Source organism: Bos mutus, chromosome 28 (assembly GCF_027580195.1).
Source record: "Bos mutus isolate GX-2022 chromosome 28, NWIPB_WYAK_1.1, whole genome shotgun sequence".
NCBI lineage: Eukaryota > Metazoa > Chordata > Mammalia > Artiodactyla > Bovidae > Bos > Bos mutus.
Genome location: NC_091644.1, coordinates 22,440,901 through 22,456,064, shown reverse-complemented (window position 1 = coordinate 22,456,064; position 15,164 = coordinate 22,440,901). Strand labels below are relative to the sequence as shown.

The following is a 15,164-nucleotide window of genomic DNA, read 5'->3' as shown; positions in this document are numbered from 1 at the left end:
AGATATTCCAGTATCTACCACTCCCCCTCAAATCCAATTCTGCATCATCACCATCTCTTACCTGAACCATGACAATAATTCTATAATCAAACTTGTGTCTTTCCAAGTCAGCTTCAGTTTCCAGCCTACAGGGAAAGTTGTCTTTTAAAAACAGAAAATTGATCATGTTATTTTCTTTCTTCAACCCTCCAGTGACTCCCTATTACTCTTTAGGTTCACAACCCAAAAGACCTTTTAAAATCTTGCCCCCCCCCTCATTCTTTTTCTGGCCAATCTCCCCTTGTGGACCAGGCTTCAACCATACTGACTTTTTTTTTTAATTATGCTATGCTTTTTGATGTCTCAATATTTTACTAAATACTTTCCCTCTGCTTAGAACATTTCCTACATCCAATTCAGTTCAGCTTCCTTGTTGCACTAACTAAAAATCAGCCTTTGACTCTCCAGTTTAAAATTTATTCTGGGATGTCCTCTCTGGCCTTCATAGACCTGGCTGCTCTACCACTCTGCACTCTAATTGTTTACTTAAATAACTCTTCTCCTAGATTGCAAGCATGATGAAGGCAGACCATAATAACACACTGGTAATTCAATACTTATGGGTGGAAGAAACAAAAGGGAAAAGACAAAATGGAAAATGACTGGGTGGAACAGAGGAAGGCAGAGAAAAAAGGAAAGGGAAAAAAGCAGTGGAATGAAGAGAAGGAAACATAAGTTGCTATCTTTCCTAATGCAACACCTTTAATATGATTAATTTTTTATCTGGTATGATTATAAAAGAGATACTTTGAGTAATTCCCATTCACTTAATTCAGTTCAGGGTTTCAAAACAACACAAAAATACGTAATTGTATGAACTAGAGTACAAACCCAATGTCAAATAATATAATGAAAAGAGTGAAAAGATAGCAGGTACATTAAGACACTAAAGACAGTAGGTGCATTAAAACACTAAACATAGCCAGCATGCAAACCATTCCTCCTCAAAAACACTACATATCCCAAAACTCAGAGATACAGCAAACTATTAAGTCATTTGCGGCTCAATTAAAGCTTACATTAAAGAAATAGCACTTCTGTAAGTTAGAGAGAAGCAACATTCCTTTTCTGGCAGTAAAAATGACTCCATAGTTTTGCTGATAAACTGTTATTTCTACACAGGGAGGTCTGAGATCCTGTATATGTCTATAAGCAGTAGACAGGACCTTAATTTTGAAAGTCTCATGCTAGACATCTAAGACCACACACTGTAAAAGCACATACAGCTCAATTTATCTGTCTTGGAAGGAAAATGAGCCAACCGGACCCTGCTGGGATTTGTACCTGAAAGTCACAGAAAAATCTGAACATCCAGAAAAGCTCTTAAGGCACACCAGTTAAGCAAAATACATTGAGAAATGCATTATTTTTGAGAAGGCCATTGGCTGAACTAACAAAATTAAAGGTCAGAATCACTGAAAAATAAAATAGATACGTATATATTCTAATTTTGCCTCAGTTATTTCTCTGTAATTGAATTTTTTCTACTATGTATAGCGATATCAATTCTTAAAAAACTCCAAAAAAAAAAAGGTTTTGTATGACACAACTAAGAATCACAGATTCTTCTATAGCTGGAAGCAATCTCAGAAATAATTTAAATTCTCATTCTATAGATTAGAGAAAGTAAACCCAAGAGACATGAAATGACTTGAGCAAGGTCACATTATGAAATATTAATGTGAAGACCAGAGGACCAGATCCCTAATCACCTAATTCAGAATTTAGATTTCTGAAGAGCAGATCACTCTGGTGAGCACCCGTATTTCTCTATTCAGTACTGTATTTTTTTTTCCCCAGAGCAAATGCATCACATTCTATTTGAGCTTGTAGACATCATCTAAAACCCCCAGATGGTTTCATATCAGCTTCCTCCAAGGCAAATCACCCTCATCCTGAATTTGCGCAATAGATTATTTTTACTCTAAAAGAAGAACTTTATTTATATCCATGTTATATTTTATCTTGGTGCTTTCAGATCATTGTTCCTGCCTTTTGAAGTTAATTTGAATTCTGGATCTGCATTCATAGTATTAGCTACTCCCTCCCAGTCTGAATCACCTGTGAGTCTGAAGAACATTACCTCCTATGTCTTCATTCAGGTCACAGAAAAGTCACAGAATAGGGAGAACAGAATGGCAGCTAGCCAACCTGCCAGGAGACTGGATGCCAGAATCAGGACATACGGCTTGTGGTTGTTCAGCAGGCACTGAAGGCACCTAAAGATTCTTTCCCTCAAGCAACATTGTTCTAACCAGTTTTATATTCTATAACAAACACAATTGCATCAACTACCTCTAAAGCCTTAGAGTAGAAGCTTTGGAAAATAAAATCTTGCATTTCTAGCATGTTTTACAGCTGACAAAGTACTTTTTTATACATTATTTCATCTGCAACTTAGGGAAGGCAAATGAGTCAATAATTATTACTTTTGTTTAAGGAAACTAAGTTTCACACAGATTAACTGACTTATTCACCACCAGAAAGGTAATTAGTATTGAGGCAGAGAGTCCCCATGGTCTTAAGCCACCACTTTTTATGCTACTTTGTTTAGAGAGTACAGGTAATTGTCAAATATATGACAGACATAAATATCAGTGCATCATAGTACAAACTCGCAAGTGAATTATATCCAATTTTCTAAACACTGTGAAAGCCCAAAAGGGAGAGAAATCTCTTTTACAAAACTTCCACTCTCTTCTCAAGATAGACTCTGTAGGATTTCATAAACCCTGGTTCAAATATTTACCATAAATATACACACATATGCACAAACAAACACACAACATCCCCATAGCCTGGCATTTCCTATTCTGAATACTTAAGACTGACCACCCATTCTGCCCTTTGTCCCAGTAAGTATGCCTTTAGAGTCAGGAAAAAAGGTCCTGGTTTCCCGAAATGCTATTGGGAGACACCCAAAAACCAACAAAAGAGGATCTTGGTTTCCCTTATTCCTGTTATTTAAATGGCACACTCAACTTCTTGATAATGCACTGGTGTCCAGGATGAGACTATTCAAAAGCTTCTATTCAATCCCCAGTTTTTCCTGCCTCTTAAGGTCTAGCCAATAACCAGATTTATACTCACTTTTGTATACTTGCACCCCACACTCAGGTTAGCTATAAAATATCAGATACCATTCTGAGGTTCAGCTTCCACAGATCTGTGAGACCCCACACACACATACACAAGCCAGATATCATATCTTAAGGGTATCTTCTGTGTCATAACCATGCTGAGCATTATAAAAGACATATAATGCTTCACAGTTTCATAACATTTCAGAGTTTATGAAACACTTTCATAGACATCACTGTGATCCCCACACAAAAATGAACAGCTCAGATGCCATTATTTCCATTTTATAGATGAAGAAAGTGAGACCCAACAAAATAAATGACCTTTCCAAGGTCACAGAACTTCTTGAGTGGCCAAGATATAATTTAAAGTCCTCTCATTCAAGGTTGGTGGGAAACCTAATAATTTAAAAAATTGACTTAAAAAGATGCAGTCAAATAACAATATTAGCCATGTCCACTCAAATGCAGCATTATAAAGAAAAAAGATGTAGACATTCCACTTGATCTCGACAGTGAGGCGTACAAGGCCTCATAGAGCCATCATGACAATCTTTTAAATCTGTAACCCCAGATCATAGTTCAAACCAGCCAGTAAACACTTTAAACTGTGCTTTTCATGCATTGGAAAGAACATCTATTCTATTGAAGAGAGTGAATAAGAGGATGAAACTCAGGTGGATTAAGTTATTCTATTCAAAGGAGTAAACTGTAGTCAAAGAAGAGGAAAAATACCCTGTTCAACCTAGTGACTGATCCGTATGGTAGTGAAAGGTATGAATCATAAGGCCACAAACACTGCAACGAGGAAGCAGCCGAGTTTCATCCTGACACAATAGAAAAGTGCCAAGCCTGTAAAAACTTAGCAGAAGAAGGAAGAAAAATGACAAAGTGCATTATAACTCTGAATAATATCTTGACAGAAAATAGAGGGCTCGGCAGGCTCTTACACATTAAAAATCATGCCCCGTATGATGCGGGCTGTACCTTCTCAGAGAAGAAATCACAGCCAAGCTAATGTAGAACAAGGAAGAACAAAAAGCCAGGAGGCAAAAACTCATCCAGAAACAGATCATTCAAAGGACATTCTAGAGCAGTGATTCTCCAAGAGTTGTCCCCAGACCAGCAGCTTCAGTGTCAGCTGGGAAGTTTTTTAGAAATGCAAACCAACGGGTCCTTCCCAGGCCTACCAATCAAAAATGCACGGGGTGGGATCCAGCAATCTCTTAACAGGCCTTTCAGGTGATGCTAACTTTTAGCCAGCGAAGAACATGTTAGTTACTGGAATAACTCACATCACCTGCTTCGTGGCCCTGCTCTCAGTTTAAGAATGTGAACGTTAGATGATGAGGCGTGCTCTTCCATCTGCCATGAGCCCTGGATGGGATACAGCTGTGACACATCTCGGCTGTGGGTGCTATAAACAGCAATCCCATTTAGCATTATCCTCTGAAATCTTGATAAGCACAATGGGACAGGTATGAGATAATTAATGAGATAATTATGGTCAGCATGCAATTAAAATTAATTTATTCTTCCTCAATTATTTACTATGTGGAGAAGTGGTTTTCACACTCTGTGTGCTAAGTCACTTCAGTAGTGTCCCACTCTTTGCTACCCTATGGACTGTAGCCCACTAGGCTCCTCTGTCCATGGGAATCTCCACGCAAGAATACTGGAGTGGGTTTCACACTTGGTATACCTCAGATTCATCTAGAAGTATGGTTTGTTAAAAGATTTCTGAGTCTCAATTCTGGAGTTTCTAATTCAGTAGGTTAAGGGTGGGGGCAGATAATTTTCATTTCTAGCAAGTTCCCAGGTGATACTGAAAATTACTGGTCCAAGGACAGCATTTTGAAAACACCTACTAGAGAACAGCAACAAGAAAAAAAAAAAATCAATGTTGTAGGTACACTGGCCCTGGCTTGCACTGCTGCTGCTGCTGCTGTTAAGTCACTTCAGTCATGTCTGACCGACTCTGTGTGACCCGATGAACCTCAGCCTGCCAGGCTCCTCCATCCATGGGATTTTCCAGGCAAGAGTACTGGAGTGGTGTGCTATTGCCTTCTCCAGGCTTGCACTAGCAAATGCTTAACAATGTGTTCTCCAGGAAGGAAATTAAAACAATGTAATCAATTATTGGTAGTATTCACTGATGTCCTAGTACAAATACTCCAACCATGGCCCATATCAAGCTACCAACATGATGCCACTCAGCTGTGAGTCAGAAAGAGGTGTGCACAGTCCATTTTTAATAGCCAGCTCCACTGCACCACTGTGACCATCTTACATTTCCCTGGACTTTATGTGTAAAAACTACAATACCATGCTGCTTAAATTCCACTGTTCCCCAGGGAAGGAATTTGCTGGGTCAAACAGATGCCCCATGTTAATTCTGCTTCATTCTTTGGTGACTCACTGCCTCTAGCAGGAGAGTGACACAAGGATTCATTTCTCACAACAAAACTTATAGTAAATTTCCCCAAATGGAGATGCATCATCCTGAGTATCCAACACTCAGAAATTGATTTGGGAATGGCCTTGACAGCAGACTGTTCACCAGAAACTGGAAATAGTATAAAAGTAAATGGGAAAATATAAAAGCTGTATTGCCAGGCAAGTCGTGTAGTGGGATCTCTAAAGTAAAATGGAGGTGATTAAATCTAAGGAAGAATTCAAATATTAAATATGGTCAAACTGCTATGTGGCACATAGCTAATAACCCAGCTCTTTTTTAAATACAGAATAAATGCTCCTGGAGTGAAACCCTCAGAAACCTTAAATAACATCCAGTAAGAAAAGATTAAAGGAAAGGAACCATATTCTGCTTTCCTTTCCTTTTGAACCTCTACTAAACATACATTCTGAAAAACGTTCTTTGACTCTGAAATCCTGGAATCCGCCCACATCCTCACACAACCTTTTTTAAAAATGCCATTTGTGCCTCCCCTCAACTGACCAATCCTCAAGTTTGGTTAATAATCCTGGTCAGAATCCTGACTCACATAATCAAAATGTGACTGTAAAAGTGAAGATACAGGTTTCTTTAATCAAGATGCAGAGAAAACATGAATCAGCCAACCAGGGGCCTTTAAAAGACTCTCTTCAACCAATAGATTCTCCTGACCATGAGTTCCAATCAAAATTATTGCTGAATATGTAATATCTGGAAGTTTTAACATTATGAATAACCATCAAAAACCTTTTGACTGAGGACAAAGTGACACCCAATTTGAATAACAATTTTCTCCATGTACTAATGAAAATAGTTTTTTTGAACATTTTTATTAAGTACTAACAGACAAAGATGGAGCTTCCCTGGTGGCACAGTGGTAAAGAATCTCTCCACCAATACAGGTTCAATCCCTTGCTCGGGAAGATCCTCTGGAGAAGGAAATGGCAACCCATTCCAGTATTTTTGCCTGGGAAATTTCATGGGCAGGGGAGCCTGGCAGGCTACAGTCCATAGGGTTGCAAAGAGTCAGACATGACTTAGCAACTAAACAACAGAAAGGGACAAGGGCAGATGGTCCATGTATCACTTGAAAACCCAGTCTTCTCAAGCTTTCAGCCACCTACCTGTCATCTAGTTGCCATGAGCAAACAGCAAGCCCTGCCTGGAGAGCTTAACCTACATAGAGTTCACTTGGAGTCGATCAGCACAGCTCTGTAATTCTACACTCGAAAAATCTCTCTTGTTGTTGGACCACAGCCAGAACAAAATTAAAGCATTTCCTATTCAATTTTGCCAACTGCAAGAACTCATTTACTTAAAGCTTGACAACGATAAGTTGATTCAATTGCCATTCAAGAAGAAGCAGATTTGTAAAATGTGTTTTCCTGTCAGCAGCTCACACTAAGCTTCCATTCTTTCTGTTTCTTTCCCTTTTTCCCAAAGATTCAGAAAAAACTGTAATTCTGAGAACATAGCTTTTTTGGTGGCCCCTCCCATTGAGGAACAAGAGTGACTGGATGCAATACATGTACCATTACATGCCATGTACACACCGCTGTGTTTCTGAGGACAGTCACAATGAGGAAGATCTATAAGCTTCTTTACTCTCTGCAGCCTCTTGGCCACCACTCTGCTTACAGATGCCTCCTTCCTTACTCAAAGCTTTTAAATTCACAAGGGTCATTCCTTTCCTTAATCCAAAACCAAGCAATAGTACAGGCCTAAGTCTGAAAGGTCTTCTCTATTATTCTCCTCCCTCCAACATTCTTTGCATCAAGGGCTGCTGCTGTTGCTAAGTCACTTCAGTCGTGTCCGACTCTGTGTGACCCCAGAGATGGCAGCCCATCAGGCTCCTGCATCCCTGGGATTCTCCAGGCAAGAACACTGGAGTGGGTTGTCATTTCCTTCTCCAATGCATGAAAGTGAAAAGTGAAAGTGAATTCGCTCAGTCGTGTCTGACTCTTCTCGACCCCATGGACTGCAGCCTACCAGGCTCCTCCGTCCATGGGATTTTCCAGGCAACAGTACTGGAGTGGGGTGCCATTCCCTTCTCCGATCAACAAGAGCAGTAATATGTTTTTCAACAAACTGAAGAACAAATTAGACCTGGCTGGTTTATTTTTACATAGGTGTCCTAGGATAAAACTCAAAAGTTACAAAGTCTTTTATGATGCATGACCTAAAAATATGATACAGGTCAAGAACTTTGGATGAAATAGAAGAGTGAAGCTAAAATCACTTATAGAGCACTCAGAGAGATCTTGATTTTTGAAGTTCAGAACACACTGAGTTAATTCTTAGCTTCCCTGGTAGCTAAGCAGAGAAGGCAATGGCACCCTACTCTAGTACTCTTGCCTGGAAAATTCCATGGATGGAGGAGCCTGGAAGGCTGCAGTCCATGGGGTCGCTGAGGGTCAGACACAACTGAACGACTTCACTTTCACTTTTCACTTTCATGCATTGGAGAAGAAAATGGCAACCCACTCCAGTGTTCTTGCCTGGAGAATCCCAGGGATGCAGGAGCCTGGTGGGCTGCTGTCTATGGGGTTGCACAGAGTCAGACACGACTGAAGTGACTTAGCAGTAGCAGTAGCAGAGAGCTATAGAAGGGTAGGTAGTGAAGCTGTTGCTAAATTCAGCAGAGGAAAAAGTGCCTTTGTCAATTAGACATAATTGACGAAGTTTGGGGGCTTCCCTTGTGGCTCAGCTGGTAAAGAATCCACCTGTAATGTGGGAGACCTGGGTTTGATCCCTGGGTTGGGAAGATCCCCTGGAGAAGGGAAAGGCTACCCACTCCAGTATTCTGGCCTAGAGAATCCCAAGGACTGTATAGTCCATGGGGTCACAAGGAGTCAGACATGGCTGAGCGACTTTCACTTCACTTTCTTCACCTTAGGTTTGGAATGCATGTCTGTTATGCGTTTCCCCTCCCACCCACTCTTGGTACTAGATAGAGCTTAAGAGTCTCTAGTAGAGGAACTATGCATGTATACATGCATATGCAAGGATGCGCTGGTGTGTGTTTTACTATTCTGTATTATCAATTCTTGGTTCATAGAACCCACTTTGTAAATTTTAGTTAAATAGAATGCACTTATGTAGAAACACTAAAATATAGCTAATAAACTCTGGACAAAATGCAAGAAGTCTGTTTCTGAAACTGAACTATCCTAGGGCAGTGTTTATAAAAAGTTAGAAAGTGAAGTCACTCAGTTGTGTCTGACTCTTTGCGACCCCATGGACTGTAGCCTACTAGGCTCCTCCATCTATGGGATTTTCCAGGCAAGAATACTGGAGTGGGGTGCCATTTCCTTCTCCAGATCTTCCTGACCCAAGGATTAAACCCAGGTCTCCCGCATTGTAGGCAGATACTTTACCATCTGAGCCACCGGGGAAGTGCTTATAAAAAGTTAAGCAGAGTGATTTATAAGCCCTTTTGCAGCTCCAAAACCTATCATTTCACTGCCCCTTGTGTTTTATTTGGAGAAGAAAGTATGACCTATGTTACCAATAGGTGTCAATACACCCACAGTTAAAAGAAAAAAAGGATCAAGAGTAAAGGCTTGACGTTTAAAATAGTTGAAAGTCATGAAAGCATCGAATAAAATGGACTGTGATAATGTCATGAGGCCACAGAAGATTTTAAATGAGAGTGTGAACCTGGTTTCCTTTTCAGAGCTAAGCCTCTCAAATCCAACTTTCCTCATTCCATGACATTTGTCAATGACCACCACTGATCACCTGCTTGATGATGTTTGAGCTAGAGGTTTATACTGGTGATTAGAGAGGGAGGGAAGGGGCAGCTGTCAGAAATGTGACTAGAGAAACGAAAGCACAACCAGAGAAATAAAGGCATAACCTAGATGATGAGGAAAAGGTAAAAATTCTAGTTCTCAGATGACACATGACACAGATATGAGTATTTCACAGAGAAGTCCTAAAAATGTACAAAATTCCTAAGCATGCAATCCAGGGAATGCAATCTAATAAATGTCTTATCATAGCAAAAAGATGTAAAACCTCATAATAAAATTTTTCATCCATTCTGACTACCTAGGCTTAGATCCAAAATAATACTTAATGTCCCGTAAAAAGAGTTGTTTTTTAGACAACTGTTTCACGATATTCGTACAGCAAGAAGTATGAAATGTGAAAGCATTTATGGGGACTCTTCTTCATATGTCAGTCTCCTAATTTCCTCAAATGTCTCAAAAAAGAATATTCAGGAAGGCACTAACTGAAAAAACAAAATGAAGAGACATATGGACAGAGAAGGCGAACACATTATAATACATTTAATTTTATGATAGATACAATTTCCCACATATAAACACAATATAATGCTCTCCTATCTTAAAATTCTTCACTATATAACTCAGTGAGGCTCTCCTGCAACTTTGAAGACATCAGTCCTTGCCATGAAAATAGAGTTGCCCCACTTCATAACTGTGAAATTTAGATGTTTGAAGTAGCCAGTGTGGGGTGGCAGGTGTTTACTTGTTAATTAAACAACCCTATAATGAAAATCCCTCAACTTATTTGATTAGAAAGCTCATACATTGTTTTAAAAGCTACCCCAAAGAGGCCACATATTGACCACCTGGGAAGCTACTAAAGCAGAAGAATTCCTCGAACAGTGTTCCAGCTACCATCTTCATCATAAAGGGTAAGAGGCCCTCATTGCTCACGAGGTAGATAATCCCAGACCAGAGTAGACCAACTAAATCAACTGAAATATTTTTCAACTGCTATTTCTGAAACTGAGCAAGACCCTAAGGGGCCCTCCTGGCCACAAAAGCCTTTTGGGGGGGCCCCATTTCTTGTTTGTAGGAAATGGTCTTCATTCAGCCTCCTAGACCAAAGGAGGTTCAAGAGTAGGTTCAAATAGTTGCTAATCAGAGAAGAGAGGGAATCAATGCAGAAATAAATGAAGAACAGACAAGAAATTCACCCCTGGCGCAGGGTCCTGGTTCCTCCTCAAGGAATATACCTAATAATATCTTTGAGTTTCTCTGCAGAACTAAAGCTCTGACCTGGGCTTCCCAAATGGTTTAATGATAAAGAAATTGCCTGCCAATGCAGGGGTGAAGATGTGATCTATGGGTTAGGAAGAACTCAGAAAAGGAAACGGCAGCCCATTCCAGTATTCTTGCCTGTGAAATCCTATGGACAGAGGAGTTGGAGGGCTACAGTCCATGGAGTTGCAAAAGAGTCGGACAAGACTTAGCGACTAAACAACACCAAAGCCTCAAGTCAGGGGGAGGATGGTAACTTCAGGCCAAGCACAAGACTCCTGGAGCACTGACTGAGCAACACCACCACCTGTTCTCCCTGTTTGTTCCTGCAATAACCTTTCTTGGCTCCAAACTCCAATGTTTTGCTTTGTTTGGCCTCCCTGCATCAGGCACGTGGACTTGTATTTGGTAATATTTCCTTCTTTTCCTTCTCTTTTATAGACCAGGTGTCCCCAGCCCCTGGGCCACAAGTGGATACCAGCTGATGGCCTGTTAGAAACTGGGCCACACAGCAGGAGATGAGCCGTGGCAAGATGTAAACCATCCCTGCCCATGGAAAAATTGTCTTCCATGAAACTGGGCCCTGGCACCAAAAAGGTTAGGGACTATTGTGATTGACTATGTCAGGCCAACTCTGGCTTACCTGAAAGGACTTTGTTCCTCCACTGCCTCTTCCAGGCAGCCATCTTTCATGCACACACACGCCAGACTGGGTGGAGTCCTTCCACAGTACTGCTTTAAAAGGCTTTGCAAACCTCTATCGTTACCACCTCTATTTTATTTGCTTTCTATTCCCAACACCTGGGAGCACCTCTCTGTAACAACAGAGAACTAACAAAAATCCCAATCAAATTTGACTGAATGAATATAGTCTTGTGTAGTATGTCAAAAATATTTTTGCAGAATAGAATGAATTGGAAATCAGAATTTATTTGCTTTCAGTGTAGAATTACATAAGGTCACTATATCAAATTAATAGTTAACACCCTCTCTCCCCTTTTGTGTTTTATTTTTTAGCTCACATTACTTATTAACTTTTCAATAAGCACAGAATTAGGACTCAGAGACACCCAAAGAAAAGGTTGCCCTGGCCTGTGACTAAACGTGGAATCCATATAATAAATTGATTTCTTCCCCATCTATAAAATGAGAGAGTTGGAATAACTGATTCAAGCAGAAGGTTTTCTTCTAGCTCTGTATTTCTACAACCCTGTGCAGTTACCTGGAATATGATATTTATTTCCCTGGGGGATCAGACAGTAACGAATCTGCCTGCAATGTGGGAGACGTGGGTTCAATCCCTGGGTCAGGAAGATTCCCTGGAGAAGGGAATGGCAACCCACTCCAGTATTCTTGCCTGGAGAATCCCATAGGCAGAGGAGCCAGGAAGGCTATTGTCCATGGGGGTCCAATCAGACATGACTGAGAAATGACACTTTCTTCACTTTCAAGAAACTACATTAATTCTAACTGTAGTAATGTGGAAAGGGTCAGAATATCAACTGAGATAAACCTATTGTATTCTTTTTTATTTTTTTTTTTTTTACTCTCTTAAGAAGAGAGGCTAGCTAAACAAATTACATAATTAAAAAGGTTGAGGGCACCTCTATTCTGCTAAGAATGCAAACTGGTCTTTAAGTGTTCTAGAAGTATCTATTTACTTACAAACAATGTAATTGCAATATGTGCAGTGCTGACGCTGTTCAGACTAGTATTTCGATGAGCTAATTAGAGATCATCCTTATCTATTAATTAAAACTCCACCAGACAATATCTGAGTAGTTATAATAATTGCAGCTATTATATGTCCTTTGTGTGTGTGCATGCATGCTGGGTCACTCATGTCATGTCCCACTGTTTGCAACCCAGTGGACAGTAGCCCACCAGGCTCCTCTGTCCATGGGATTCTCCAGGCAAGAATACTGGAGTGGGTTTCCATGCCCTCCTCCAGGATATCTTTCCCATCCAGGGATTGAATTGGCATCTCTTCTGTCTCCTGCATTGGCAGACAGATTCTTTACCATTAATGCTACCAGGGGGAGTCAAACTAAGGCAAGTATTCACCAATTTAGTTTTCCTTCCAATTCATTCAAATTAAGGGTATTTAATTATATTAAATGAAATCATTTGTAAAAAAAAAAAGGAGGGGGTGGTGCTTCCCTGGTGGCTCAGTCAGTAAAAAAATCTGCCGGCCAATGCAGGAGACCCAAGTTGGATCCCTGGGTCTGGAAGACACTTTGGAGAAGGAAATGGCAACCCATTCAAGTATTCTTGCCTGGAGAATTCCACGAACAGAGGAATCTGGAATGTTATAGTCCATGGGTTCACAAAGAATAGGACACAACTGAGCCACTAACGCTTTCATTTTCATATTGAATAAATTATAAGAATTTTGATAGAATGTACATTAGATCCAAATTTCAGGATTACAGTAAGAAGAGCATTAGACAGGCAATCCTTACCTTCCAGCGCAGTAAGAATAGCTCAACAAAATGGGCAATTGTCATGATTTAAGTCTGTCTACACAAATCCACCCATAGTAGTATTTTATTGAATTGAAGCATCATTTACATAATGAGTGAATAAAGCATTTCAAATCAATAATCATGTGCTAGGTTTCAAATCAATAAAATCATGTGATTTTACAACACATGAGAAATAAACAGATGATTAACTTTTGGAATTTCATTATTAAATAGTTATATAAGCAAATATAATCTAAACTACAATAATTGAATTGCCATACGAGATATATGGGAAAAAGCTCTATGAGCTTCAGAGTTAGAAAAGATTATACCTCTCTGCCAGAAAATAGGAAGAGGAGCCAATTTTTATTCCCATGTACCCAGCTGCTTTAAAGAGTTTCCCATGTGCTTTTTTTTTAATATATAAACATTAACCCTTCAAATATATTAGTGTTGGGATGAAGAATAAATGTAAAATACAATCAAATGGAAAGAATGACAATTAAAAGGAGAAACAGTAATAGCTTGCTAACAGTAGAAGGCAGAAATAAGGAATAGGCATAAAGGATCAGGAAGAAACCCGGCTTTGCCCCTTGTCAGAAACCATAAAGTTTGTATACCTGGTTAGTGATATTTCCAACTGCCATTGGTGTGAATTTAGACATAAGTTCATCTAATTACATTAGATTTCCTCTAAATTAGAATTTACTGCACACTCTTAATTTCACTGCTTAAAGAAATTAAGGTTCTTTCCTAAGCTTAGACCCAATCACTATTCTTGTTCTTTGAGTAGTTTATGTTTTTCCCAAATAATATTCATTAGGCAACTCAATTATAGGGAATGGTTCTGTTCCCTAGTTATTCTTAGTCGATACCTGAGTGAAAGTAGTGTATCCTTTTCTGGCTGCTGTGTAACGCTAGTCATTTATTTGGTAGCAGGCTAGCCTATTGATTACTGAAGGCTTGTAAAATTAATGACAGAAAGCCACTTAGCCTCATAGTGTTCAATGAAATCCCCAGAGTTCCTTGAACCTTGTTTGCAAATTATTGTCTTTATGTCATTTGCTTTCACACACATGCAGCAGTTTCTTGTTTAAACCTTGGAAATTTGTTTTATATAAAGGGTTTTCCTCATTTCTGTGTTTGGCTAGTCCTTTGTGAAATCTTCAGAAAGATTTATATTGAGAAGTCAGTAAGTAGCCTAAGAGGTATGAAGAAATTGTTTCATGAATCAAACCATGTGTGTCAGTGGGAACATTCAAGCTGTTCCTTTCCATTATATTATAGAGTCAATGATTTATAATGTAATTCCCCCTTTTCTCTGGTAGCAGAACAGAGACTAAATTAATATTCTCTCACAAAGAGTTGTTTGCAACATTTGTTTAAAGATTACTATGGTGCTAACATCTTGAAGAGTCAAGTTTCCTTCCCCCTGATTCCTATATTTGGTTCATAATAAATCTGGTTTCAAATAGTAAGGATGTATTAGGTTCTGGAAAAGAGTGGAGTGAGAATGAGAAAATGTTTTAACAATAGTATTTCTAGGCACTGTGTGGAACCAAGAAATATGCAAGTCTTAGCACACAAAAAAATTGCAGTTAAGGAGACAAACTAATGTACAGATTACAGCACCTTGTGTAATTTTTAAAAAGAGAGAGACCCATACAAATGATAAGGTACACTTTCTTTAGAAGTCAGTCTTGAGTAGGGCTTCAAACATTGAGTAGTATTTGCATTGACATGGAGAAGTAAAGGATGCCATACTTGGCAAGGAGAAGGAAGGAAGTAACAAAAGTGTAGAGTGGACATGATCTATAAATGACATGACAACTATACTATCAATACTAATATATTCTTTCAATATCTACTAGATCAAAATTATTACTTTTGCTACTTGTATCTTCCATTTTTTTTCTTTTTGTCTGCTGATGTATCATTTTCTGATAGAGGATGCTAAAACTTTCCTGATGGTTTATTGTCAATTTCTCCTTGTAACTCTGTCAGTTTCTGCTTTACATATTTTGAAGCTATGTCATTAGGTGCTTACAAATTTATCAGTGTCATATCCTTTGGATGGATTTTTTTTTTAAGAGGGTGAATTACTCTTTAT

General features: G+C 39.2%; 1 protein-coding gene across 5 annotated transcripts in view; it reads right to left on the bottom strand.

The window, feature by feature from the left end:
- CTNNA3 (catenin alpha 3) overlaps positions 1–15,164 on the bottom strand; it is a 1,958,943-nt gene that overhangs the window by 994,203 nt on the left and 949,576 nt on the right. The window contains exon 1 of one of the 5 annotated variants that reach the window (XM_070364867.1): positions 62–117. The exons of the other annotated variants lie outside the window; for them this stretch is intronic. Within the exon in view, the coding sequence (XP_070220968.1) occupies positions 62–70 (9 nt within the window). The 5' untranslated portion in view covers positions 71–117. Of the gene's footprint in view, positions 1–61; positions 118–15,164 lie in introns of those variants that run through there. 5 annotated transcript variants of the gene reach the window in all.